The sequence below is a fragment of the Schistosoma haematobium genome, chromosome 3 (genome assembly GCF_000699445.3).
Source record: "Schistosoma haematobium chromosome 3, whole genome shotgun sequence".
NCBI lineage: Eukaryota > Metazoa > Platyhelminthes > Trematoda > Strigeidida > Schistosomatidae > Schistosoma > Schistosoma haematobium.
The window spans coordinates 14,067,655-14,093,979 of record NC_067198.1 but is presented as its reverse complement, the minus strand read 5'-3'; the positions used below and the strand labels follow the sequence as shown (position 1 = coordinate 14,093,979).

The 26,325-nt window shown below is 35.1% G+C and overlaps 1 protein-coding gene across 3 annotated transcripts in view; it reads left to right on the top strand.

Annotated features, from left to right (window-relative positions):
* SERAC1_1 (Serine active site containing protein 1) overlaps positions 1-24,618 on the top strand; it is a 39,416-nt gene extending 14,798 nt beyond the window's left edge. For 2 of the 3 annotated variants that reach the window (XM_051213078.1, XM_012939635.3), the window contains exons 9-15: positions 2,902-3,079; positions 6,443-6,575; positions 7,179-7,279; positions 14,022-14,119; positions 19,822-20,382; positions 22,679-22,822; positions 24,033-24,618. In XM_051213078.1, coding sequence (XP_051069014.1) covers positions 2,902-3,079; positions 6,443-6,575; positions 7,179-7,279; positions 14,022-14,119; positions 19,822-20,382; positions 22,679-22,822; positions 24,033-24,220 — 1,403 coding nt within the window. In that variant the 3' untranslated portion in view covers positions 24,221-24,618. Of the gene's footprint in view, positions 1-2,901; positions 3,080-6,442; positions 6,576-7,178; positions 7,280-13,177; positions 14,120-19,821; positions 20,383-22,678 lie in introns of those variants that run through there. The other variant, XM_051213077.1, reaches the window with a different exon arrangement.
* Positions 24,619-26,325: the final 1,707 nt, after the last annotated feature.

Here is a 26,325-nt window from a genome sequence, read left to right as displayed (position 1 = left end):
AACACAACAAGATGGACACCGGATTCATAAAAGTAGTTAATTCAGAGGTGGTAATATATAAAAGAAACATTGCAATAAAGATATAGTACAGGAAGAAAGAATTAGTTCGTAGAAAGAAAGATATGAAGTGATTTCAATCTCTTAGTTTAAGGGAAGACAGAGTGTATACACCGACTCCATTGTGATCGATTCTAAGCCATGTCACCAAGAGTCTCCAACCACACAGACCCCAGCCAAGTAGTCTGCATCTACCAACATGGCTCAGACTAGAAGTTAGTGACTTCAAGCACTGATGCCACGTTTTGGTTTAGCCGCCCCCAACCTTCTTCCAACCATCCCGAACACCGGTAAGCATTGCACGTCGTGGTAATCGGTGTTCGGGCATATGTAACACGTGGCCCAACCATCTCAGTCGATGAAGATTCACAACCTCATCAACTGATTTACCATCATTCCCTAATACCCTGCGTCGAACCTCACTATTACTTACCCGGTGACCCCAGCAGACGCCAGCAATATTTCTAAGGCATCTGTGTTCAAATACTAGTAGCTTACGAGTGTCTTCTACTCTTAATGGCCATGTTTCGCTGCCGTAAAGTAAAACAGAACGGACTGCCGCGCAGTATACTCGTTTTTTTTTATTGATAGACGGATATCTCGCCTTCGCCATAGGTGACGTAAGTTGGCAAAAGCCAAGCGAGCTTTTCGAATCCGTGCTGAGATTTCGTCAGACACCAACCCATTACGGCTGATCAGACTTCCAAGATAAGTGAAGTTGTCGACGTGTTCGACCACTTCACTCCCTATCATTAGTTTAGGTGTTGACTCAGACCAGTCCTGAAGCAACAACTTGCATTTAGAGGGGGAGGACCGCATTCCAAACATTCTGGCATTGTTGCTTAGTGCTACCAAAAGACTGCATTTTATCGGCGTCTTCACCAAACAGGACTATGTCATCTGCGTATTCTAAGTCGTTAAGTGGACCTCATGGAAGGAGGTCAATACCCGAGAATTCAGTCGACGATAATGTTATTTCCATCAGTATGTCTATGATGAAGTTAAACAAAAATGGAGAAAGTGGACAACCTTGACGGACACCACTTGAGGTTACAAAAGCAGATGACAGTATCTATATAGTGTTCATTGGTTGTATATCGGTTTTTAGCTTTAAGTCACAATATACAAATAGTTTCCTCAAAATCATCCAACCCTAACAAAGTTTACTGTTGTTTTAAAGATTTTTAACGAAAATTAAGTAATGGTGAACATTTTAGTGTTGTTACTTTTTGTATACAAGTAGGTCAACTATTTAAGTGAACAACCTTGAAATCATGGTAGTTTATCTTACAATCGAATCGATTTAAATGAAGAATAACCTTTGTGCTAAGTTATATTGATCAGTCGACAGTGATTGTTTACCTTAAGTCCAATGTTTATGAGTCACACAATCAGTTATGATTATAATTCATAAATACACAGAGTAAATACAAGTATTTTTTTCATTGGCTTGTTTTCTCACAGTTTTGAATGTTAAATGTGAATTTTTATTTTAATGTACATAATGTTTTGTTTTCGATTTTCGCATTAAAAATTGTCAGTTATCTACCCAGTTAAGGATTGTGTTTTGTGGAGAAGAACAATCACTCAATTCGATTAGAGAATATGGACATGTTGTTTACTTTGCTAAAATCTTTTTATTGTCCAGCAATACCCTTTACATTTCGTCTATCTTTAAATCTGTATACCTAAGTAAAATATTTCTTTATTGTAAAATTGTAGGGACATTTTCCATGGTTTTCCTGTTGTACTTGATAAAAACTTGTTAGCACATAATAAAGCTTAGTTTTTATGAGTCAAAAGTTCTTATGGAATTGATGTATATATATTTAACAGTGCAATCCAAGACTATCGTTTCGTCCTATTTAAGGCTAGTTAGCTGAATGTACCTGCACCCCAGTGTTGATATTTTCACAAGCAATTGAGTGTTTTTTTCCCAGTTGAATTTATCATCCTCATAAACTTGTTTACTGTATGATCCCATCCTCGCATTTGATAGTAACCTCTGTGAATTATGTGCATCATGTTGAAGCTACAGGTTAATCTGGTGGGTGAACAAAGATGTTTACACACTACTTGATACTCTCAGAGTAGTCTTCTTCTTTATTTATTCTTCTGTACGAATTCATATAGACCATAGGAATAAAAACATAAATATATTGAATTCATTAAATATTTTGAAAGTCATTTAAAGATTATCTGTCAAACCTCATTGTGAATGACTTAATTATGTTCAATTATCAATAACTGATTATATCGGTGGCTGAATATCATTTACCCACCCAGTGGATTATCGATCTTACGAATGCTTTCCTCAGTATATCACTGAAGCAATCTTGAACATATTGTGCATGAAGTCTCCTTGTCATCACGGACTACTGGCACCAGTTGGTGAACCATAGAAAACCATAAATTATTAAGTAGCTGTTTCTCTCTAGTTTTAGCTACTCAGCACTGTTTATTTAAAATCCCTCAAATTAAAAAGAAACTATGGAGTAGTAGGTAACACAAATATATAACTGGCAAACACGAGAATTGTTGTAGAGATGTAGCTGTTACCTTGAGACTTTGGAAAGAAATGTTTTTCACATTGCCTTTTTAATGCTAATATAAATTATCTACTACGTATGACATAACTGTATTCGTTTGTGTTTTAATTCAATGGTAATCTTATTTATTTGTTATTATTCAAAATATCCAAATTTTTTGTGCAAAATATGTGTGTTTATTAAACAATACTTAGTTAAATGTAGTCTATTCCTGATAGAAAAGTGTCACAAACAAAGAATTACATTTCCTTGCAACGCATTAACCAAGATCATATCTTCTTGTTACTTTTATCAGATATCAATAAATTAATCAGCCTCTGGAAAGTTTCTACAAGTTTGCATTTAAATCTTTTTGGTTCCAAGATTGATCATAATTTAAAAATTCATTCTAAAATAATTGACAGTTCATGTTCTGATTCGCTCAATTCATACCCTATCTACTGTCCAGATGTTTATAACTTAAATGATTCCAAGTGAGTTTATATAAAAATGTTTATCTTGTTTGATTGTCGTGTTTAATTATTCTGCATAGTTTTGTTGGAGGGGTTTGGTAAAGATTTATTTTACTTCATTAGTAGCTGGTGTTTGTCATTTATTGACCTCATTTTATTTACCTTAACTATGGTCAATCTGTGATCAATATCATATACATATTTTGCATATTGTTTTTATACAGTGTCTGTTATCAGTACATAGGAATGTGAAATTGAATGACCTCTTATTTAATCATAAATATAATGTAGTGAACGAAGACACCAGTGGGGACAATCAAATGTGTTTGTACACAAATTTACAGAAACTCTTAGTAAAATCTGATTATCCATGCAGTAAACTCTTCATTTGCCAAACGTCAATCGATTGTCTGTAACTTGACTGTTCCTTCGTTTCCACACCAATCACTCTCTGTTCTCGTTCTCTTTTCGTCCGTCTTCTTAGCCTTCTGCCTCCAGACATTTCACTTACGATTGATGATACATACGACTTATATCTGTCGAAATCAGTAGCACATACTACAAAACACACTATGCCATTCAATTACAAAATCATTTAAAACATAATGATTCAACTAATTGCTCAATGCAATTTATGGCTCAAAGCCATGTATACGAATATGTACCTGACTGATGAATTAGTAACAAACACAATTTTAAATTGATCATGTTAGGAGTATAACTTGGCGAATATTTACAAATAGATAATAAATATTACCGAGCTTACTTCGGTTAACATTTATCAAAACTCTCTCCTTATTTCGGCTAATAATTTCCTACAAGTTTAATTTTACATAATAAAGTTTGACTACTTTTCTCCATTCTATCAAGATCAATATATGTTTGCACATTTTCCCCTAAATTACGATGTCGTTTCATTACAATAAGCTTGTTCTTACAAGATTCTACTACGTTTTTCACGAAAACACACACATCAAATGTTTGCTTCCCTTATAAGCCTATTTAATGACTAATTTACACTTTCGTTGTACAATTCCATCTATTCTGCACATTTTTCATTGATATGTTCTCATTATTGGATATGACATAGTTAAGCATGATCCGATTGTTGCATAGTTTTACTCCATATAAGTAGTGGTGGTTATGCCATGTAAATATTTGTTAGCTTACTTCAATGAAATGTTATATACTTCCTTTATACGCATGATGTTAGTTATCGATCAATAAGTTTTTCATCTGATCAACATTTTTATTTCTCTCGTAAACATTTTGATTCGAATAATATGAAAGTTTTTTTCCTGTTGTTAAAATTATCTTCATTCAGTATTTGTTTCTTAAGAGTGATATTGGTAATAATATACTGTACTAACTAACCAATTAGATTTATGTTAGTGGCTAGTGGAGTTTTGCTCCAAATTTAAAGTCCAGTCACGGCGAGCTTGTACCACATTAAAGCCAATTAAACTACTGTAATGAACGAAAATTTAGTTATGGTAAACCAATTTATTATATTATTCGGAATCATAGTGTATTTGTAAAATATGAAAAGAATACATTAAATGCACTATTTGCCCATCTTCCTTGAGTTATCCTTTACAAACTCCATCATTCTTTTATTCTTGTTGTTATTTCGATTGCTTTCCGTTTTTCTTTCTCCTCTTTCCATTTTCCACTTCTGTCCGTAAGAATTCTACTTTCAATTCCTGATACATACTATTTATATCTGTCCGTACAAGTACTGCAAATCACACTACTACCAAAATGTAATTAATAAAATGTTGAAAATTGATCAAATTGCAAAGATTGAAGAATAGGCATCATGATCTATAAAAATGTCTAGGATTAAAGTAAACATTCTGGATCTTTAAAGTAAAAAAACTTCATAAGTATTTATTTTTATGGGTCTACATAGCATTCACTCACTTGACTGTGCTTATCATTACTCCTAGGTGCTAACGCCAATTTTAGATTTCCAAACATAACTAACCTGTAACCTTGGTCCGTTAGTCTTTACCGAATCACCTTGACATTTTTCTAATTTCGGTGTAATAAGTGATTCATTTATATCACTGCTCCCATATGCCCTGGTACGGCCGAGGGTGGAAAGGGTCCTCTCTCCCTCTCGAAACGCCCTCACGTGGCCACGCGTATACAACCATTACCAGGGAAGTCTTACTCATTACTTTCTCGGGGCGGTAGCGTTGTTTACGAAATTGAGAGGACGAAAGTCGAATACTCGGCGCTTTAACCAGGTTGGTGGACACAGAGAATCCAACTAGAGGAGCTGGAAAACCCTAATTTCAAACCAATCGTACACATGGGCTCCAGGATCCTGATGAAACAAATGGCTTATGAACCTATTGGTGGTCATCGGATACAATGAGACTGCATCTCCTAGCGTTGCTTCACTGCCTTGTGGACTAAACCTTCAGGTCGGGAGCTCGGGGTGTGGCCCCCTAAGAAAACCACCTGTTTCGGTCTGGGCACCCGGGTAGTATCACAGTTAACACAAATCAATTATAATTACTGCTGGTCTCATTGTTATTGTGTGGCGCATTTATATTTAGTGCCCTCTTATACCGATGTTTATGTGTTCAAATAAGTAAATATAATATTTATATCACTGGCATTTGTATTTGTTAAATATCAGGTTTACTTTATCAAAGTCGCTGAAGGTATTTACTGCAGTGTACATTCCATGTGATATCTTGTGATCACTTGTGAAAATATAATAAAGAATATCCTTAAATCTAAATGGTTAATACATATTCAACCACCTGTTTAATATATTTTGATCTGAAAAATCGAATCGTATATAAAACTTGGTGGTCATCACTTATTTTATGCAACATACTTCCACTATAACTTTGCATTCTACAGTGATCCAGTTGAAGTTTACTGATTCACTAAAATGATCTATGTAAGATATTAAGAGATAGTATTAAAATGATTGTTCCATGTTATTAACATTTTCATACCGATAAATTTTCCAATAACTCGTTTGTTGATTATAAGAGAAAGATCTCATTCCTGTTCTAAATAAATTTATTGATGTTTCTAATATTCATAGATTTTCGAAAAGTTTAATCTATAGAGAACTTTTATACTTAGTGCTAATTAGTTTACTCTTCAATTCTGTTTTTCTTTCTAATGGTTTGAAAACTGAATTCTGGTAACAGCTACAAAAAAGTTGTAAAACAGTCAAGATATGGGCTAAATAAACGACATACGATTCTGTCATTCTTTTTGTTCAGTTAGTATTGACGATTGAATATAGAATTTCTCAGTTGATATTTCAGTTATTTACCCTTGACATGTCTAATTTGTTTATGATTTCTCTCCCTTGTTTATTTTTCTCTATCATTTTTCTGTTTCTATTTATAGCAATATCAACGAAGATTATGATTTTGATATTATTTTTGTGAACGGTATGTTGGGTAGTGTTTTCTACACTTGGAGACAGCATGATTCAATGCTTGCCAACAATGCTACTCAGTACACAAAATGTTGGCCTAGAGTAAGTATATGTATACATATTTCATCGCACAATCTGTCATTTCAATTTAACGCTTATTTACCACACCGAGTTATACGTTTACTTTAAAAACAAGCGTTTTTGTTATGTATGTTATGAATGGAAGCTTATATAGTAAGCCCTTTGAAGTTTTTATTACCTACTTGCTGTTATTTAAATGACTAACCTACTATGTAAAAGTGTATGAGAGTCTGATTTAATGCGTCTGCACCTCAACTTGATCTATCCTTCCATTGGTTGTAAACATAGACGATCAATAACCTATCTACACATAAAATACATATTTTTCGACTTTTTACGCATACACTCACTCTCCTTCTAGTGTGCTAATGATGCTCATAAAACAAATCTCCTAACAGAGTAGATTTCACGAAATATAACCAATGAATGACTAACTGAAAATCAAGACTATCGTCAATACAACAAATAGCTTGTCTAGAATGAAGACTCGGTTCACAAAACGATAAATAATTTTTAGCATCTCTTTGTATCAACAATTCCCTGTCTATTTCACCGAAAACTCATATACTGAAGGAATCATTCTACTAATATAATGAATATTGTATTGTTATTTAAATTTTATAGGACTGGCTTTCCCATCGATTTCCGCAAGCTCGAATTATTGGTGTTGATACGTCATTGAAGCCATTTGTTTGGCATTCAATTTGTCCACTTCAAAAGTTACGGTAAATTTATTCTCTTGTTTATTTAATGTATACAATTTCAAACTAAATGTTATTTCTTTCACGAAATTACATCCTTGTTATGATCTATTTTTTGGGGGGATTGACAAGTTGAAACTTTCCATTTTAAAGACAAAAATTTTTTTCTATATCTTGAGATCATAGATTAGTATTTAATTTATCATAAATTTAATATGTGAATAATGTAGTGAGTTCTCACAGTTAATGTGGTTTTAATCTTGTTCCTCAGTATTTAAAATTAAACATGTTGTTGGGTTATCGGTATCAATGTCAAGGTTGGACGTGTTACTTTCAAATAAATTTTTCTACTCACTGGGATATAACAAAAAATATATTTATTATTATTCAGTTATCATTTTAACTAGACTATAAATAAACAAAACTACCCTAGTTGCTATTCTTTCCAGGTTTTAACTATTTTAAATTTCATAGACTGAACACTTTCTTATTCGGTCTTATCTTATCCTGTTTATGTATGACCAATATCCAGATGTAAATGGTGAACGTAGTTTTGTTTCAAAACAAATCAACATTTTAAGATACTAACTTACGTACTCCCTATCACTTCTGATTGTTTAATTTCTTTCTTTGAATGTAGGCTAACATTATATAATGAAAAAAATTGTAGATATTCTATCATCGATTTTTTCCTGAGTTTCGTACGGTGAATCGACTAGATTTTTTGTTAATTAAGCTATTTTACTTAATGATGCAGTTAAACTTCATCAGTTTAGATAATTAGAGTAGTTTTCATCTACTTCAAGCTTCTGTTTTCTTTGGTTTTCTGTATTTGTTCACTGATGAACTGTATTCGAATTGATCTATTTTTTAACTGTTAGTAAGAATCTATAGGCTTATTTTCTGAATTTTGTAAGATAGTAAAACTATGATAGTTGTAGACGTTAAGTAATGTTATCCAAAATCAAAATGGGTAAAAATATACGCATTATTTCTTTATTAAGTCATCCTATATATATATATATATATATAGAACTTGACATGTTTTTAGGCACTCATTTAATTCTTCTATCCCATTGACTTTTCTTAACTCCATGTTTAAACTTCTCATTTTGAAATGTGTCTCAGTCAGTCAGTAACAACGCAGAACTTCGTACGTACGTACATCAGTTCGAGTTGCCACACCACCTTAGCACAGAGATACAGTTGTCGATTCAAATCCCGTAGTGATAGAGGCGGTAAGATTATAAGCAGTAATCGGGAAAATTAGTGTTTGGAGATGTTATTTAAAGAGTATAATACAGTGAAATAAATTTGGGAAGAGAAAAAAGAGACAAGGAGATCAAAATTTGCGAGAACACAAAGAGTGTATGCACCTGCGCCATTGCAAACGATTTTGAGCCATGTCATTCAGGGTCTCTAACCATCGGTTGCTATCATCTCGCGGTCCCCAACCAGGTAGTCTACACCCACCAACATGGCTCAGTCCACTTGTCAGTGACTTCATGGACTCGTGCCATGTTTTGGTCTGGCCGCCCTTAGCTTTCTTCCAACCTACTCCTATACCACTGAACATCGCACGTCGAGGGAGTCGGTGGTTGGGCATACGTAACACGTGTCCCAGCCATCTCAACTGATGAAGTTTCACTACGTCATCAATTGATTTGTCATCCTTACCTAGTACCCGTTCCTTAACAACTGCATTACTTACTCGATGGTCCCAGGATATACGAGCAATCTTTCGAAGACACCTATGATCGAATACTAGTAGCCTACGAGTATCCTCTACTCTTACCGGCCATGTTTCACTGCCATAAAGTAGGACGGAATGAACTGCTGCGCAGTAAACATGTCCCTTGGTTGATAGACGGATATCTCGCCTACGCCATAAATGACGCAAGTTGGCAAAAACTAGTCGAGCCTTCTGTATCCGTGCTGAGATTTCGTCACACACCAGACCACAAGGGCTGATGAAACTTTCAAGATAAGTGAAGCGATCGACACGCTCAACTACTTCACTGCCTGTCATTATTTCGGGTGTCGATGCAACCCAATCCTGAAGCAACATTTTGAATTTCGAGGGGGAGAATCGCATGCCGAACATGCTTGCATTGTTGCTTAGAGTGGTCAGAAGACTCTGCATTTTGTCAGCGTCTTCACCAAATAAAACTATGTCATCTGCATATTGCTAATACTGAACCACCATCCTTAAAAATCTCAGGAGTAAACCTGTCAGGACCTGCTGCTCTCCCTCGTTTCAGATTTCCTATGGCTTTTTCAACTTCGTAAAGGGACGGAGGACCTACATTAACTTGCCATTCAGGTTGACTGGAGATCGTGGGAAACCAAAGTGTGGCTGAAGGCCAGTTGAACTGATCCCTAAAGTGTTCTGCCCATCGATCCAATCTCCTGGATTGAGAATGAATAATATGTCCATCTTTCTCCGAGATTGTTTCGCTAACGGTCGGGTTCCTAATTCCGGTTTCCTTAACGAGTCTGAACAATTGTCTGCTATTACCTATTGCCGCTGCCTTTTCCATCTCTCTTGCTTTCGCCACCCACCACTGTTCGCGATCATTGCGTAGGCTTCTTGTCAGCTTGCGCTTAAGCTGACTCCGCTCTTCATTATGTTCAGAGCCAGGTGGAATGAGTTTCCGAGCATCTATCAGTGAGATAGATGCTGCTGAGATCCAGTGTTGCTCCCTAACCTTCTGGTTTACCTTACTAGCAGATATCACTGCTGTTTCCACAGTTTTTCGGATATCACTCCATGCTGCATCGGGGTGGGCATCACATACATGGCTGCCTAACTGTTTTCCTAGTTGTTCCTGAAATATACTCTTAGCTTGACTATCATTAAGTAGGCCCCTAAGAGGTTTCCTTGCAGCGTCTTTCCTACGTCCAGTAAGACGCAGACAGATACGCGTTCGTACTAGAGCATGATCTGAATCTAGGCATGTGCTCCAGAATGAGCGACAGTCTTCTATCGAACCCCTCCATCGGTGGCTGACAGCTATGTGATCTATTTGGGTCCAACGTTGGGACGAATTAGGGGGTCTCCATGTTAAAAGATGTTTTTCCTTATGTTTAAAGTTAGTATTTCCAAGGAACAGGTGGTTATCTGAGCATAGCTGCAACAGACGGTCGCCATTATCTGTTCTTTGAGCCACGACACCATAAGATCCACCTAGGTGTCTTTCCCTAACGCTTAGTTTACCTACTTGAGCATTAAAGTCACCGGCCACTATTACTACATCCGAGCGCTTAGCTTTTCGGAGAAGGTCCGAAAGCTTTCTGTAAAACTCATCTTTTACATCATCTGAGCTGCAGTCAGTGGGAGAATAGGCAGAGACGACGAAGAGGCAACGACGAGTGTTCCTATATTTCCGGATTCTTACTGTTCCGTTCAGTCGGACAGCGCACAAACGACTGTCTACTGGGATCCACTCTAAGAGAGCTAGTTCTGACCTAGGACTCAATGCTATACCTACGCCGGCGAGGCCACGGGAAGCAGAATCAGGGCTTCCAGATACACGAAGCGTAACTCAAGTCGGTTCTTTATTTTGGGATGGTGAGGTCAAATGAATGACGCTACTTGGATCCTGTATGCGCGTTTCGGAGACGCAGCATACATCGATGGCGCGAGATTCTAAAGTCTTAGCTAAGGAAGCCTGCTGTCCTATTTGGTACAGTGTTCGTACGTTAAAAGCTCCTACGTGTAGTTTAGAGCGTGGTTTCAGGAGACCAGGAATGGCGTTCCACGTACTCGAATCGTTTGCCCTAGCGGTGCGAGGTGATAAAGAGACGTGGGGAGGGTTAGTCGGGGAGGTAAGAGAGGTATTAGAAGGTGTAGGAAAGATCTGAATGTGACCACCTTGGTCTCTTGTGCTGTTACGGGTATGAGGGCTGATATCACTTCCCGGCTGCCCACACCGTGCAAGGGTATTTCTTGAGGAACCTGAAAAGGAAATTGGATTAGTGTTGGTCTTGACGACCTGGGAGCGTGACCGCAGAGCCCAAGGGACAACTGCTTGAGGCCGGTCGCGCACGGCCTTTTTGTGGAAGGTTTTGACGTGTTAGCTCCGTTCTTCAAAGGGCCTTACCGCCGGAGACGGAAATCCGTGAGGTAAGGTGAGGTGTGACATTTTTAGGGTCGACCTTTTCTAACCCCACCCCTCCTTGTGGGAAGGCAGCATCGCTGTCATGCTGGATGTCCGAGGGAAACACCTTACTGCTGTCACACCCCTCTACAGTCAGCAGTACGACTTCGCCCTCAGACCTTGAGTTGCTGCTTTTAGTCTTACCGTTCACCAATCGACCTGCCTGGCATGGTAGAACCTACAAGAACATATGTTCCAGCCAATATAGCTCGGTTGGGTCATCACGATAGGCAAGCCCGACCACCGCGTCAAGGTAGCAGCTTCGATCGGGTTGAAATGTGTCTAGAGGTTAAGCGCTCACCGCCAGACCAAAGGTCCCGGTTTTGGTCTCCGATAGAGTTGTGAATACGCACTGCTGTGATACCACGTACTAGAACGAAACAGCTATCCAGTGCTTTGCGGTATTCGACAGTTGTCTAACTACGATCAGTTTGTGATGCAACGTATAACAGTCCAACTATATCTGCAGGCCCTCAATAATTAGAGTTCATTAGCCAATGAATTCTAAAGTTGACTTCTACATTTATTTCAAACTATTGTTTTGACTGTTATAGGATATCAGTTAATTATTTGCATATTCTCTTGATGATTGAATCATACTTTAAATTACTTATTGTATTTGTTTTGTTTTTAAAAAAATGAAGATTAAATTTTTTGATTCATCCATTACACTCTACGTCAAACTCCTTAGGTATGCAAAGAAAAAAGCTCACCTTACTATTTACTGTTAATGATGTTGATTAATAGAATTTTATTATACTTTTCCTGTGTAAAATGCAATTCTAAAAAAACTATCGGTGAAATACTTGACATTTTTTCAAAAACTGAATTCATTAAAATTGCTATTTCTATGTTTGATTTAACATAATGCGCTTAATATATTGATAAATGATTTGTAGTGATCTCATTTCTAGGAATTTTAATGCCGCCTCAGTTTTAGTACAAACTAATAATAATAATAATAACAATAATAATAATGCAACAATAACAATAATATTGGGTAGTCAATACTAATTCATGAATCAACTGAAGTTGCAAGTGAGAAGATTATCGAGGGTTCCGGCAATCCAATGATCTCAAGGTAATATGCTCGTCTCCAAGACTTGGGGTCCTTAGATTTGAACCATGATCGCTTCATCTGGGCGCATTGTTGAGTTCATGTAAAGTCGAAACGCTTGTCCAGTACTCTTTGATTTTCCAAACTTCTCTAAATAAAGTTAATCTGTGGCTAATACCACCTACAATTTTAACCAATCCCTCAGTCAAACAATGTTTATGTTATTAACACTGATTGACTAATATTTTAACTAATAAAGAAACACTTTTGTAGCAACCTAAAGTATTGGTTTATTTTATATCTAAAAGTTAGGTTATAGATTTACTCTCAAAAAAGTTGTGGTCATTCAAAACACTTCTTTCTTCAGTGATTAGCTTTATTATTTTATTAATCACTAATGAATTCACTAAACATGTGTATAAACCTGCATTGTGCATATTATATCTTCTAATCAATAGTTTTTTTTATCCGAAGATACCACTAGAAGTAAACTTATTCAAATAGTTTATAAATAAGTGAATAGTAGTAATGGTTGTGATATTGGTTTTCTCACAAACGTCTTACTTCATTTGACTCATATGCATATCTGAATGAGTGGTTTATGAAAATTGTTTACTTTTGAAGATATTTGGACAATTAATAGTCAGTATATATATATATATATATATATATATATATATATATATATATATATATTAGTGGGGCAGTTGCTCAGTGGTTAAGGTATTCAACTTTCATCCACTCGGTCCCGCTCAATCTACTTCGGTTAGGGCGACTGAATAGTATCACTAACCATCATAACTAAGTACAAGTACTCGGGGAATGAGTTAAAAATAAATCAACGATATATAATAGCTTTCTATTTATTGGATACCATGAAGTACATAAATTACTTCCAAATGCATCGAACTGAGCTTATTTATTCTTTCTTTTTTCAAACATATATAAAATCTATTGTATCATTACTACAAGAAGCTGTTTGTTTTCAAACGAAACAGTAAATATTTTTATCGTCTTCATCGTTACGTGTTAATAGCTTAGCTTTCTTAAAGTTTCTTTATTCTTCGTTCGTGAATGCCTTATATGGGTTAGCAAACTTGATAGGTGTTCCTCTTCTACTACTCTTCTTACCATAAAATAGTAATATTGCTTGTAATTAAAAAAAAGTCGATATCCTCTTAATCTCTGATCTTCCATTTCATTGTAATGTATCATTGATACACCAAGTATAAATTTGTGTATTCGGCTTTAACGATTACTTTGCTCTACTCTTTAATCCTTCTGTGGCTGATATTGAATGACAAAACTGACTAGATACTTTGTTTAGAACATTTAAAGTTTATGGTAAAGTATGATTACTACTTCGCTGTATAGTTTAACATATACACTTATAATCATCTAATTAATTTATTCAAATGATCTAATCATATATACTGTGTATATTAACAAAATGTCTCATGTTTTATTAATTCAACTCTCTATTTCTCGTGAATTTGATAAAAATCAGTCTCTGTAGTACAATACGTTTTCTTTGTTTTTGTTTTAATAGGCGTACATTAAATGAGCGAGCTGTAGATATAATGAAACAACTTAAAAAAGCAGAAGTTGGTCGCCGACCTATAATATGGATTACTCATTCAGCTGGAGGTAATTCACTCTTTTTTTTACTACTTCTTTCGTTTTCATATTTTACTGGTTTTGTTTTGTTTTGTTCATCAATCAATTTTTTGTTACTTTAGGAAAAATAAATATTAGCATCAGAGTTGTAGTATATGGTGGTTATTTTTTTATTATCAAAAATCTGTTATCCACTAGGTAAGTACTATAAACTATGGATCGTTAAATACACTAGTTATGTTATACCCTATAGTTCTTCGCTGGTAAGTACTTACCACCTTACACTGAATCCAATTCCAAGTCCCTTACTGTAACGTATAACGTATTTGTAAATTACAGGTTTCGCTAATGCAATTACAAGACGAATTTTCTCATTACATTATCGAAATTTGTCAAAGGGACTTATTGTTTTAAATTACAGGTTTATGTATTTAGTTTTAAGCTACATCGTTTGTATGAAAAGCTTGCCCAAATCAAAGTATACGGTGTGATTCAAACCTGCAACCTAATGAGTGGAGTCTAGGTACTCTAACTGAATACTCCTCTCTTTACGACAAGAACAAACGCACTAAGTTACTGGTTCGGAATCTAAAGGTTTAGATTTTCTAGTTTCTATCATTTTGTGATTACAGTCTAACCCCTGCTCCTCCCCCGCTGCACTCAATATCATCAAAGTATAACTTCGCATTTGACTTCCTTTTCAATAAAACTTTAGGAAATTCATCCGAAGTTAGCCATATTAATGAGATACCTGATTAATAGTTATTCAAAATCATTTACCCCATGAAATGATATTGATTTTTTGTTGTTGAAATAATACATATTTTGTCATAATTTCACTGCTACTCTTTTTTTGCTGATCAATGAAGGAGTTACTATTACTATCATTCCGTTAAAGTGCTGTTTTAATTGTAGTCTAATGGTCTAGGATTTTTCATTCTATTTAATATCTCTGAATTATCCTAAAATACCTGTTGAGTAATTGTGTTGTTCTTTATGAAGTTGCTTTTTGTCAAACTGTAAGAACTAGCTGAGCATTTCATCCACTTGGGAAAAATGGCCCTATCTCTTTATGCTAGAAGTATTCACATTAAATATAATTTGCGTTAGTTCTCATACATCACCGATACGTTGATTCAGCAAACGTTAAGGAGTTAATAATATTGCATAAGTTAGTGTACACATCTCAGGTTTACGGGAAATCATTTAGGACTTTAATAGCTCAGTGGTACTGTCTCTGACTGTGATGTGCATTTAAATTTTGTAGAAAGCATCATTTCCCTCAAGAATTTATACACATCTCTAACGGTTTACATCTTATATGAAACCTAGCTTTTATGATTTCTACCGGTCAATTTCAACCACCTAAGACCAAAGATAGTATATCGCAATAATGAGTTACCTAGAATAGTGACCACGTTACAACTTGATAAGTAGAATTCAATTATCATTAAGAACTGGTTGGGTTTTAGCAGTTCGATTGTTAAAACTAATAAATATTTTGCAATACAATTCAGACTTCAACTGTATCACCACGTATGGTAATAACGATGTAGTTCACTTCTCTATTACAAATCCATTCATAATATTGTGAGCTACACTTTTAAATTGCAGTTTCTTAGAGATACTTTTATTTGAAGTGCTACTTAAAGTTCAGAGCTATCTTATCGAACGTTCCCAACCTCTAGTCGTTGTTATCGCGCGAACCACAACCATTTAGTTTTCTTAAACCAGTTTGATTGAGATCAGGAGTCAGTGACTTCACAGACCGATTCTTATGTATTGGTTTGGCCGCTCCTAGGCTTCTTCTACATTAGTAAAGATTTGCCCGTCGATTTATTCTATGGTTAGGCATACGTAACGTAGATCCCAACCACTGCAGCTTATCAAGATTTACAATCTCAGCAACTGGTTTCTCACTTCTGTTTGGTACCGCTATGCCTAACCGTAACATTGGTCGTGCATTTGCCTCACAAAACACGAGAATATTTCAAGGAAACCTTTGGTCAAAAACCTGCTTCCTGAATATGTCTTAAGCTAAGCTTTCATAGACCATGTTTCACAACCATTAATAAAAAGAGGACTACTGCACGGTATACACACCTTGGTTAGCAGACGGACATTTCAACTACCCCATAAATAACTTAAGTTAACGAACACTAACCAATACCGTGCTGAGATTTCGTCAAACACTAGGCAACTTATGGTTGACGAGACTTTCATCATTTTTTACATATCCCAGAATGTGAAAATTATCACGAACACTGGTTGATAAACTCAACTTGTTAATCAAGATTAAAAACATGTATTCTTACTATTAGTAGTAAGTTTAATTTAGAAGAAACTCGTACTTATTGACTCACTAAATTTGGTCCTAGTTTTGTATTTCTTACTTTTTCATTTTCCAATGTTGATAATCTATATTAAATACAAACTAGAATGTACTCTGCTTACCGACACTCACTGTAAGACACATCATTTCATATATATGGAGAAGTTATGTGTGTGGATCGAAATAATGAAGTGTTGAGCTTTCAATAAATAAATAGTACCATTTTTAGTTATAAATAATTAATACATATATATGTATGCAAACAAACAAATTTTATTAAACTTCTTAATATTAAGACATTATTATGAACTTGAAAATATAAAGGTTCGTTAAAAATGTACTCTTGGAATGATGGATTCATGTAAAGCTTGTTCACTGCTATTATTAATAGTGGATCCATCCGAAACACATTCTATGTACAAAAAATTGATTATAAGATTTAAATAACCCAGTTATTGATATGGAGAGCTGAATTCTGATTAGTCTTTGTTGGCATATGTGTATCCTATGTGGCTTGCTTTGATGTGTTGTGGTCATCACTCGAACCCAGGATTTGCATTCCATCTTTAGTTATCAGTACTCAATCGCTCAGTGAGTAATGGATTTTGTGTTTAAAGAGTAAGGTACCTGTTATGACCTTGGATGTCTGACTTTTCGATCACACGACTTATCTACCAATCCGAATACGACTTATACGAATCTTCACACTAGGCCAACCAATGACGTTCAACCGGTGTGGGCAGTTTAGCGTCCTTATTGGTCCTATGTCCTACGAGCCCTTCCACTTGAGTCCAGAACACAATACCAGCTTCCGAATTAGAGCAGATCGTTTATTTCAGGCATACTTGGTTTATATATCAATCACACAGACCGCAACGTACCATAAAATAGGAAATAATATTTGTACACAAATAAGCCCAAAAAGTGGCTGTGAATGTGGGAGGCAGTAGTTAATAAACTGAACATAACTTAAGAACCGTAAATCGTACAATAATAAATTATAGGCCAAAATAAAGCTTGTCATAAGAGGGGTATAAATATACATAATGTAATTGTTGAATAGTTATACAATAAGAATATTCATAGAATATTAGTCCATGAATAGTCCTCGGAAGTTACCTGTAATTTAATCTTCACCGGATATAACACCTCCCTTTTTTTTTTTAAGATTCCAAGTTTAGATTCTGATTTTTAAGAAAAATTATGTGTAACTTTCAATTTTCCTCCTCCGCGAAATAATGTTGGGTCCTTATGTCTCCAAATTACAACTAATAGGACTTTGTTTAAACCATGTTTCTCGTATTGACTGGAGAATCCACTAAAAGTGACTAGACGATAATGAACGACTTTTGATTTGAGGTCATTATTTTCAAGTTCATTATGAATCTCATTAGCAGATAACGAGTCATTAAGAAAGTCAACGTCTAACAGAATTAAATTAGATTTTTGGCCATCATTCGACTCAGCTGACATATTTCCCTCATTGTTATAAGAAGTTTCATCAAAATCATATGCATTATTCTGAGAATCAATGTCTGGCACACTGTCATTAGAAATGGGATAAGTTGACTCAATATAAAATTCTGTCTTCCGGTGATTTTGAGTAATATCTGGTACAATTTGGTTCATCGTGTTGCTCCAGTTATTTTCTGAATACGAGTCACCATAGCTTTCTCGACTAATAGCACGTGGACCACAATTTTGTTCGAGCTGACGTTTATTTTCGCAGCTAGACAGTACCAGTAGTGTTTCATTTGATTCTGGACTCTGAGCATCATCTACAGGATCTGGCTCCTGATCATCTGGTATTGTCACAACTTCATGTGCATTTAGCACAATATTTTCTTGCTCTGAGCTGGACACGTTACCAATATTACGTTTTCCTTCTGGTATAGAGGGATTTGAATCCTGCACAGGATATGCTTCTGAAATGTCCATTACTGCACCATTATCTGCATGATATATAGATTTCTTATTTTCTGCTTGAATGCAAAGTCTGCCCAAAACTGTTACAAATAGCTGTTGTTGCAAGGCCAACATCTTCTGCTGGTGCTGTAATATTAACCGCAACTGTTCGAAAGAAATCGACATTTTTTTTGCCAATAATATTAGCTCCAAAAATCACCGGCAATTATACAGCTAATTTATTTCCAAAATCTGAGTCACCACTTGTATTATTATTATTTCTTTGTTGCCAAAATCCCCGTCGCCAATTGTTATGATCTTGAAGTTGAGGGTTCAAAACTTTTCTCCACCCCGTCGCCAATTGTTATGACCTTGGATGTCTGGTTTTTCTATCGCACGACTTATCTACCAATCCGAATACGACTTATACGAATCTTCACACTAGGCCAACCAATGACGTTCAACCGGTGTGGGCAGTTTAGCGTCCTTATTGGTCCTATGTCCTACGAGCCCTTCCACTTGAGTCCAGAACACAATACCAGCTTCCGAATTAGAGCAGATCGTTTATTTCAGGCATACTTGGTTTATATATCAATCACACAGACCGCAACGTACCATAAAATAGGAAATAATATTTGTACACAAATAAGCCCAAAAAGTGGCTGTGAATGTGGGAGGCAGTAGTTAATAAACTGAACATAACTTAAGAACCGTAAATCGTACAATAATAAATTATAGGCCAAAATAAAGCTTGTCATAAGAGGGGTATAAATATACATAATGTAATTGTTGAATAGTTATACAATAAGAATATTCATAGAATATTAGTCCATGAATAGTCCTCGGAAGTTACCTGTAATTTAATCTTCACCGGATATAACAGTACCGGATTAGGGTTCCGATATAAATATCAAAACTGACATGCAGGTATACCCAGCTGACGAGTTCCGAATATACTTCTCGGACTCCATTGTCAATCACGATCCATGCAACTTATAAAAAAATGGTTCTTTTAGGTTCGAATACTTTCAGTCATATTGTATACAACGAGAATACTGATACAAATATATATCTATCAAAATTTTCACACTTCACATCACCATGATTCAGGGGATTGCGATGAAAAGCAAAAAGTGTGGAATAAATACGATGCTGGACATTTAGTTGATAGTGTTAATCCATATTAGAAACAAAATATGTATTCGTACGAATATGTATCAAAGTTTATTTCTGATTATTATGTACACTAAATAAACTGTATTATGTCGTCTAGATCCCCACTAATTCAATTTGTATTCTTCAAATTCATGGATTCTGATTTTTTTAAGAATGTGCGTACATATTGGAAACCAAGAAAGATTTCTCCATGTGTATATCGTTTTATATATTTCATTTGTCCAATTTAATAATTGAATATTACTGTTTGGAAGTAACTATTAACTACTACCCTTTTAATACTTATATGAAATATTCGTTTTTCTAACACCATCAATAGGTATACTTGTGAAAGAAATGCTTCGATTGGCTAATTCTGTTAGCAATGGTACTTCCGAACAATCGGAAAACGATCATTCTGAGCCAAGTACCACGTCTAGCACTAGAGAGTGTGCACACGTTTCTCATACTTATGCAGCTTTGTCAGTTTTAAGTGGAGAAAACCCATCTGTTTCTCAATCCTCAATTTCTAAAATCGATCCATCCTGTAAATGGTATTGTCACGAAACTGACCAGGAGAATGGAAATCTGTCAAATATATCGAATCCTAGTTTTGTTGAAGATAAAAATTCCAATACTTCTGATAAATATTTTGAAAATCGTATGTATTATTCGTCTAGTTGTTCTGATTTTCTGTCCAAACGCAGTAGTGATGCATCATTCCTAACCACTTTATCCGATAGTTCGAAAACAGATCCTGTAAATTACCAAACATTAGCAAGCAGTACACAAGCAGTTGTATTTATGAGTACACCACATAGAGGAAATCAATCGGTGCACACTTTATATCGTCGTCCATTCCGATGGGCGCTTACTCCTGAAGCTATTCAACTTGAAAAAAGTATGTTCGTACTTTTATTTTGCTTACTGACAATAAATAATTTTCGTTTCTTTTTTATTTACTGAGGTTTCAACTTTTTTTCTTTCGTATCATCTATGAGTTTGTCATGTTGTATCTAACTAAACTGTGTAAAAGTAATACCAGCTTATTACAATTAAATTTTTCCTAAAGCGAGATTAACGAATATTGTTATGTAGCGAACGAGAACTTAAGTGGGGACAACCAAAGGTATTTTAATACAACAGTACAGAATATCTTGGTAAAATCTGAGAACCATACAGTGAATACTTCACTTGCAAAATATCCATCAATTACCTCAGACTTCATTGTTCCTTCATTTCCGCACCAATCACTCTCTGTTTTCGTCCTCTTTTCTTCGATCTTCTTAACCTAAAGCATCCAGGCATTTCACTTTCTATTGGTGATACATAGTACTTATATCTGTGGATATCAGTAGCATATATCATAATTAGGTCCAGTAAATTAATATTTTACTTACTGTAAATCTACCCTCACAAATATGCTAATTTTGTGAACTAAATGCAGTGTTACAAAAAAAAGTAAAATGTACGAAACAAATGTAGTTATTGTCAGTAATGTGGAAAATCACTAATCACTAGAACAATAATAACGTGAGTATATGTTGGTGACAAATATCGTAACATGTTGGTGTCCAAATCCAGTTCGAATCACCAGGGTTGAAACTTAACACAAACAAAATTCTTCGAGGATTGAAACTCAAAATCGGGAGCTACCTTTGGTTTTAATTAAAATTGAGATTTTATGTACTCAAGATTCTACAGTCGACTAAAAATACACAAACGTTCGATCCCATTAAGACCAGTAGTAAATTTCACTAATTTACTAACATATCTTTTCTCCAAATCCCTGTCTTTAGTGTGAAAATCTTTCTAAAAATATACAAGACTTATAAATAAACATTCATTTTGATTTTAAATTCAAAATAACAAACTAGAAGCTAGATAAAGCCATGGTATTTGTCCATGATTTGCTAGTATCCCTATCATTCTCGGTTTGTTCGAATCGGGCACGAATCTATCAGAATGATGTCGACGAAATACCAGTAGAATCGTCAAAGCTTTGAACTTTTTCGTAGGAACTAATTATTTTAAGTTCAAAGGAAGCTTATTTCGTTAGACAAATGGAGTTGCGATAAATCTCTGTGTATCATCTATATTTGCAAATCTATTCATGAATAGATTTAGAAAAATAACATCTTAGTTAACAGATCGTTGTTTTAAACTCATCCCTATACTCCTACCGACTTTTTTGTATGATTTAGCCGATAATAGCGGAGTCAGTCATGCGTGGCGTAAAAGTTAGCATTTTAACCATCAGTCCAAGTTGTCACAACACTAACACAGCAAGGTAAAATTATCAAGGCAAATCCCTGAATCGTAGAGTTAAATAATACTATTAGTTGTAGTAGAAAAAATTGGGAATAGGTCTTAAGATTCTTAGTGGAAGAATAAATTATCAGGAAAAATAAAAAAGAGTATAAGATAATTTTAAAATTTAAGGTCTAAGGGGAAGACAGAGGGAATATGAATCTTCGCCATTACGATCGATTTTGAGCACTGTCACTCAGTCTCCAAACATCAATTAAGATAATTGCGCAGACCTTAACCAGTCAGTGTGCTCCTAACATTACGACTCACTTTAACTAGTTTATGAACTGATCCTACGTTTTAGTTTGGTCATCTTAGCTTTCCTTCAGCTTACTCTTACACCTCCCAACATCTCTTGTCTAGACGATAAAGATTCACAACCTCATCAATAGATTTTCCACTCTTGCTAAGTATTATGCGTCTAACCTCAGCAGTGCTCACTCGATAGCTTGAACATACGGGGTCGATGCTACAGACGTATCTGTTATCAAATTCTGGTGACCTACGAATATCCTCTACTTTTAAAGGTTACTTTTAACAACCACAGAGTATAACAAAACTAAGTGCTGCCTAGTGTGCTCGTCCTTTGGTTGACAGACGGACATTTCGCCTACGCAACAAGTGATGCAAACTAAAAAAATGCTAAGGGAGCTTTCTCACATCAACTCATTAGGGCTGATGCAATCCAATCAGTCTTGAAGCAACATTTTGTATGCAGAGTTAGAGAATTGTATCCCTAGCATTTTTGCATTTTTTACTTTAGAAGGTCGGGAGACTGAATTTGATGAACATTTTCATCAAACAGACTGCAAAAAATGACAATCATGTTGTATGGAAAGGGTGATTTTAATTCAAATATCTTACACTGCCTCATCTTTATTTTATAGATTCAAACTATTTGTTGGATCTCCATGTTTGGTTTAATCTATGGGCATATAGTCATAAATTACAAATCTTATCTATGGTTGAAAGTCGTGTAACACCAATCAACAGATTTTGGTCTGTTTTAATTGTCCCTGAAGATGTTAAAGGTTTGTCTTAATTCATGTTCATGTAAATCTCTTTCAATTCAATAAAGTTATTTAAAGTTGCTTTGCTGACAATCTGGATTTCTCAATATTCTCATCCTTATGAAGTATGTTTTACATTGCTTGATACAGTGAAAGTTCGTGAACTTTCTTAGTTCACTGAATACAAGCACTGACTAACTAGCTACATTAAAATCTAGTTCAGAATTGTTCATTACACGGCTTCATTCAGACTACGACTGGTTTCCATCAACCTTTTGATTCTGTTATGTAAAAAAAGATTAGTTTGTGACACCACTGAGAATAGAGACCTCTACTACCGTAGCGGAAGTTGCTTCGCTAATAGATTTGTGGGACTTAAGTCCTTTCACTGATTATATTGGGATATTATGGCATTAAAATGTGCCCCTATAGTGACCAACGATACGAATTTCGGTTTCTCGATACCTAGGAAGTTGAAGTAGACTGAACAGAATCGGATTATCCTCTTCCAAAAAATCTGTAAATGCTACGGCTAAATGTTACTAGTTGAACTAATTAAGATGTTAGATACTTATTTATTTGAACACACATAAACATTGGTACAAGGATGCGCTACATTTCGTCGTTTGTTTTGTGTGAGGGCTGGAATACTGCCCGGGCTCCCAAACCGAAGCAGGTGGATTTCTTAGGCGGTCATTCCCCTAACCTTTGATATGAAGGTCTAATCCACAAGGCAATGGAGTAACGTCAGGATATGCAGTCCTATGGTATCCGATGACCAACAACAGGTTCATACGCCATTTGTTCCCTCAGGATCCTGGAGCCCATGTGCACCATTGGTTTGGAATCAGGGTTTTCTAGCTTTTCGTCCTCTCAATTATGTAAAAAACACACCCACTGTAGGAAGGCAGTGAGTAGGATATAGTGTCTAAGATAGTGATCATTAGTTTTAGAATCTCAGTTGCTAATTATTCAGCCCCTTGTAAAAAGTGAAAAACAATTGTACTTTTTTAAAACTTAGATAGGTTGCTTAAACAAAATTCTTTATCTAAATCGTAAATCTGTTTTCACCCAAAACTCTCTTAGAACTTCCAGACAACTAACTCTTAAATATTTTTCTTGTTATTCAATCCGGTCATAGTTTTGTCATTTATTCAAATAATCTCATTTTTTTGAAGTCGTAAATTTTTTTTCTAAACTCTCATTTCATCATTTATCATCTATATTGTAGACCGAGAGATGGGTAAATTGGTACGTATCGATTCAGATCATTTATATATAAGTAAACCAATGAATCTTTCTGATCTATCATATACCAGTATTGTTAATTTTATCGAAAATCTATCATTATGTAAACAGTCACCTGTGAATACTGATAAAACAACCTTTGTAACTTCCCATATTTCTAGAGTACATTAAAAGTTTCTTATTATTATTATAACATTCTCTAATCTCATTGACTTTTCTCAGTTCATCAGTGAACAGAAGACGTTTAATTTGTTATGTACGTTTTCAAGTTGTGAAATTCTTTTTGTTCGTTTTATTTGTACAGGCTACTTATCTTAGTTATTTTTTACTTTCTTTCCCGAAGATTAGTCTAATATAATTTTTTAAAAATTATTTTCGAAGTGATATTTTGATTTTTTTTTCGGTGACTCTGTACAGTGAAGTATGTGTGTCTTCGCCTTTGATTCCTCCCCACAATGTCTTTTCTAGATGAATTTATTTCTTTTTAAGTGGAATTCGAACTGTTACCTGCATTATTTTGTAATTTCTGATAATATAGAGTGATGATTAATAAATTAATTCATCAGTAATTGTGTTATTCAAAAATTAGGAGAATACGTGTATTTATCTCCAGATGTATCATGAATAAATCTGTTAAAGTGTATGATTTAAGTACTGCCAATTTAGTGTGCACCTACAGCTAAGTATAATGTATTGTTGGAGACTGTTTGTAGGAACCACGCAACTTAAGTTTTTGTGCTAGTTTACACTCTTGATCAAGCTGTATTTGAAACCGTCGGTGAATTAACGTTCACCACGTAGTTCGAATCTACCCAATCACTTATGCCATAACTGATCTGTAAGATTCAGATATTATGGATTACTGAATCAAATCATCTAATACTTGTGCCCGGTCAAATTCTGTCGATCTATTTGCAATATATCTGATTAACTTTTCAGTCAGTCGTTCGTGATGCAATCCGTTTTTACTCTGGTAGTCACTGTCATGTTCGTTTGTTGCAGTTCCTGACTCATTAACGTTACGAACTAGTGTTCCTTGAAGATTGGTGACACTAGTATGCACAGTCTGCCAATTGAATTGCTTGTTTAAACACGAATTGATTGGATTGCTTGTTTTGGGCTAAACTCAACATCGATGTGTTCGAACGCTTTCAGTTTACAGAATAAACCCAACTGTGGCTTTGCAAGTTTGCACGTTTATTGTTCAAAGACAACACTTGCAGTTCAACAGACTATTTAGCTGTGTACCATGACTACTCACTTCACCCCGGTACCAACAGACCAGCGACTATATGGTTAAAATATTCGACTTCCAACCACTGGATAATAGTTTCTTCATCAAGTTCATCCAAACCAGGTTGTGCAACAAGTGATTATCACTAGTCCTCACGTATCCAATCTTAATCGAATATGTGTATGTTAGCATGTATTTTGTCGATTTTCTAAACTTAGCTTGAATACATTTGCTGCATGTATTTGAAGTCAGTCTTAATACTAGAGGTTTACCTCAACTCTTACCAATATTCTTTTTAAAATAGACTAAAATCGTTTAGGTTAAAAGGTTATGATGTAGTCCAGTTAAACCATTGAGGATTGACTATCTCATTACTCCATGGTTCACAAGATAATACAAGTACTGATAAAAACTTGTTAATTTAATGGGACGAGTTCGTTGATCCCATTAAATATTTTCTCTAGACACGATCAGTTATTTGCATCAATATAAGATTCATATTTTAGTATGCAATTAACCAAGGTGTAGGTACCATAGAAAACACTTAGTTTCCAACTCACATTTCATTAGGCTAGATGAATCGTCGTGACTAGTTGATTTTTGCATACTCGCATAAATAACTTACATTTAATCTTAATTACTACAGTAAGCCTATTTTGTGAACATGATTTAGATGTTACATAACAAAGTAACCGAGTTGTAATAGGTAATTTACAGGGCTTGTTCAATAAATCAAATTCTCTAGATAAATGATTTATTAGTAAAGGCTTGTAGCATTTAGTGCTGTCACGTCTGCATGGGTTATTCTAGCTTCCGGACAGAATTATTTATTCGTCTTCTTGAATCACATTTTGACCTTGTCACCAATTCGCTTATCAATATTGTCTGTTTTTATATGGGCGTATGTGTGTGCATTGCTTATCCTGCTCATCACATGTCTGTGACCTATTTGTATCTGACTAAACATTAAGTCATGCTTGATCAAGTTGGCCCACTCGTCTTATCAGCTGTCCTTCACCTCGTCTCGTCTCGCTTCACTTCA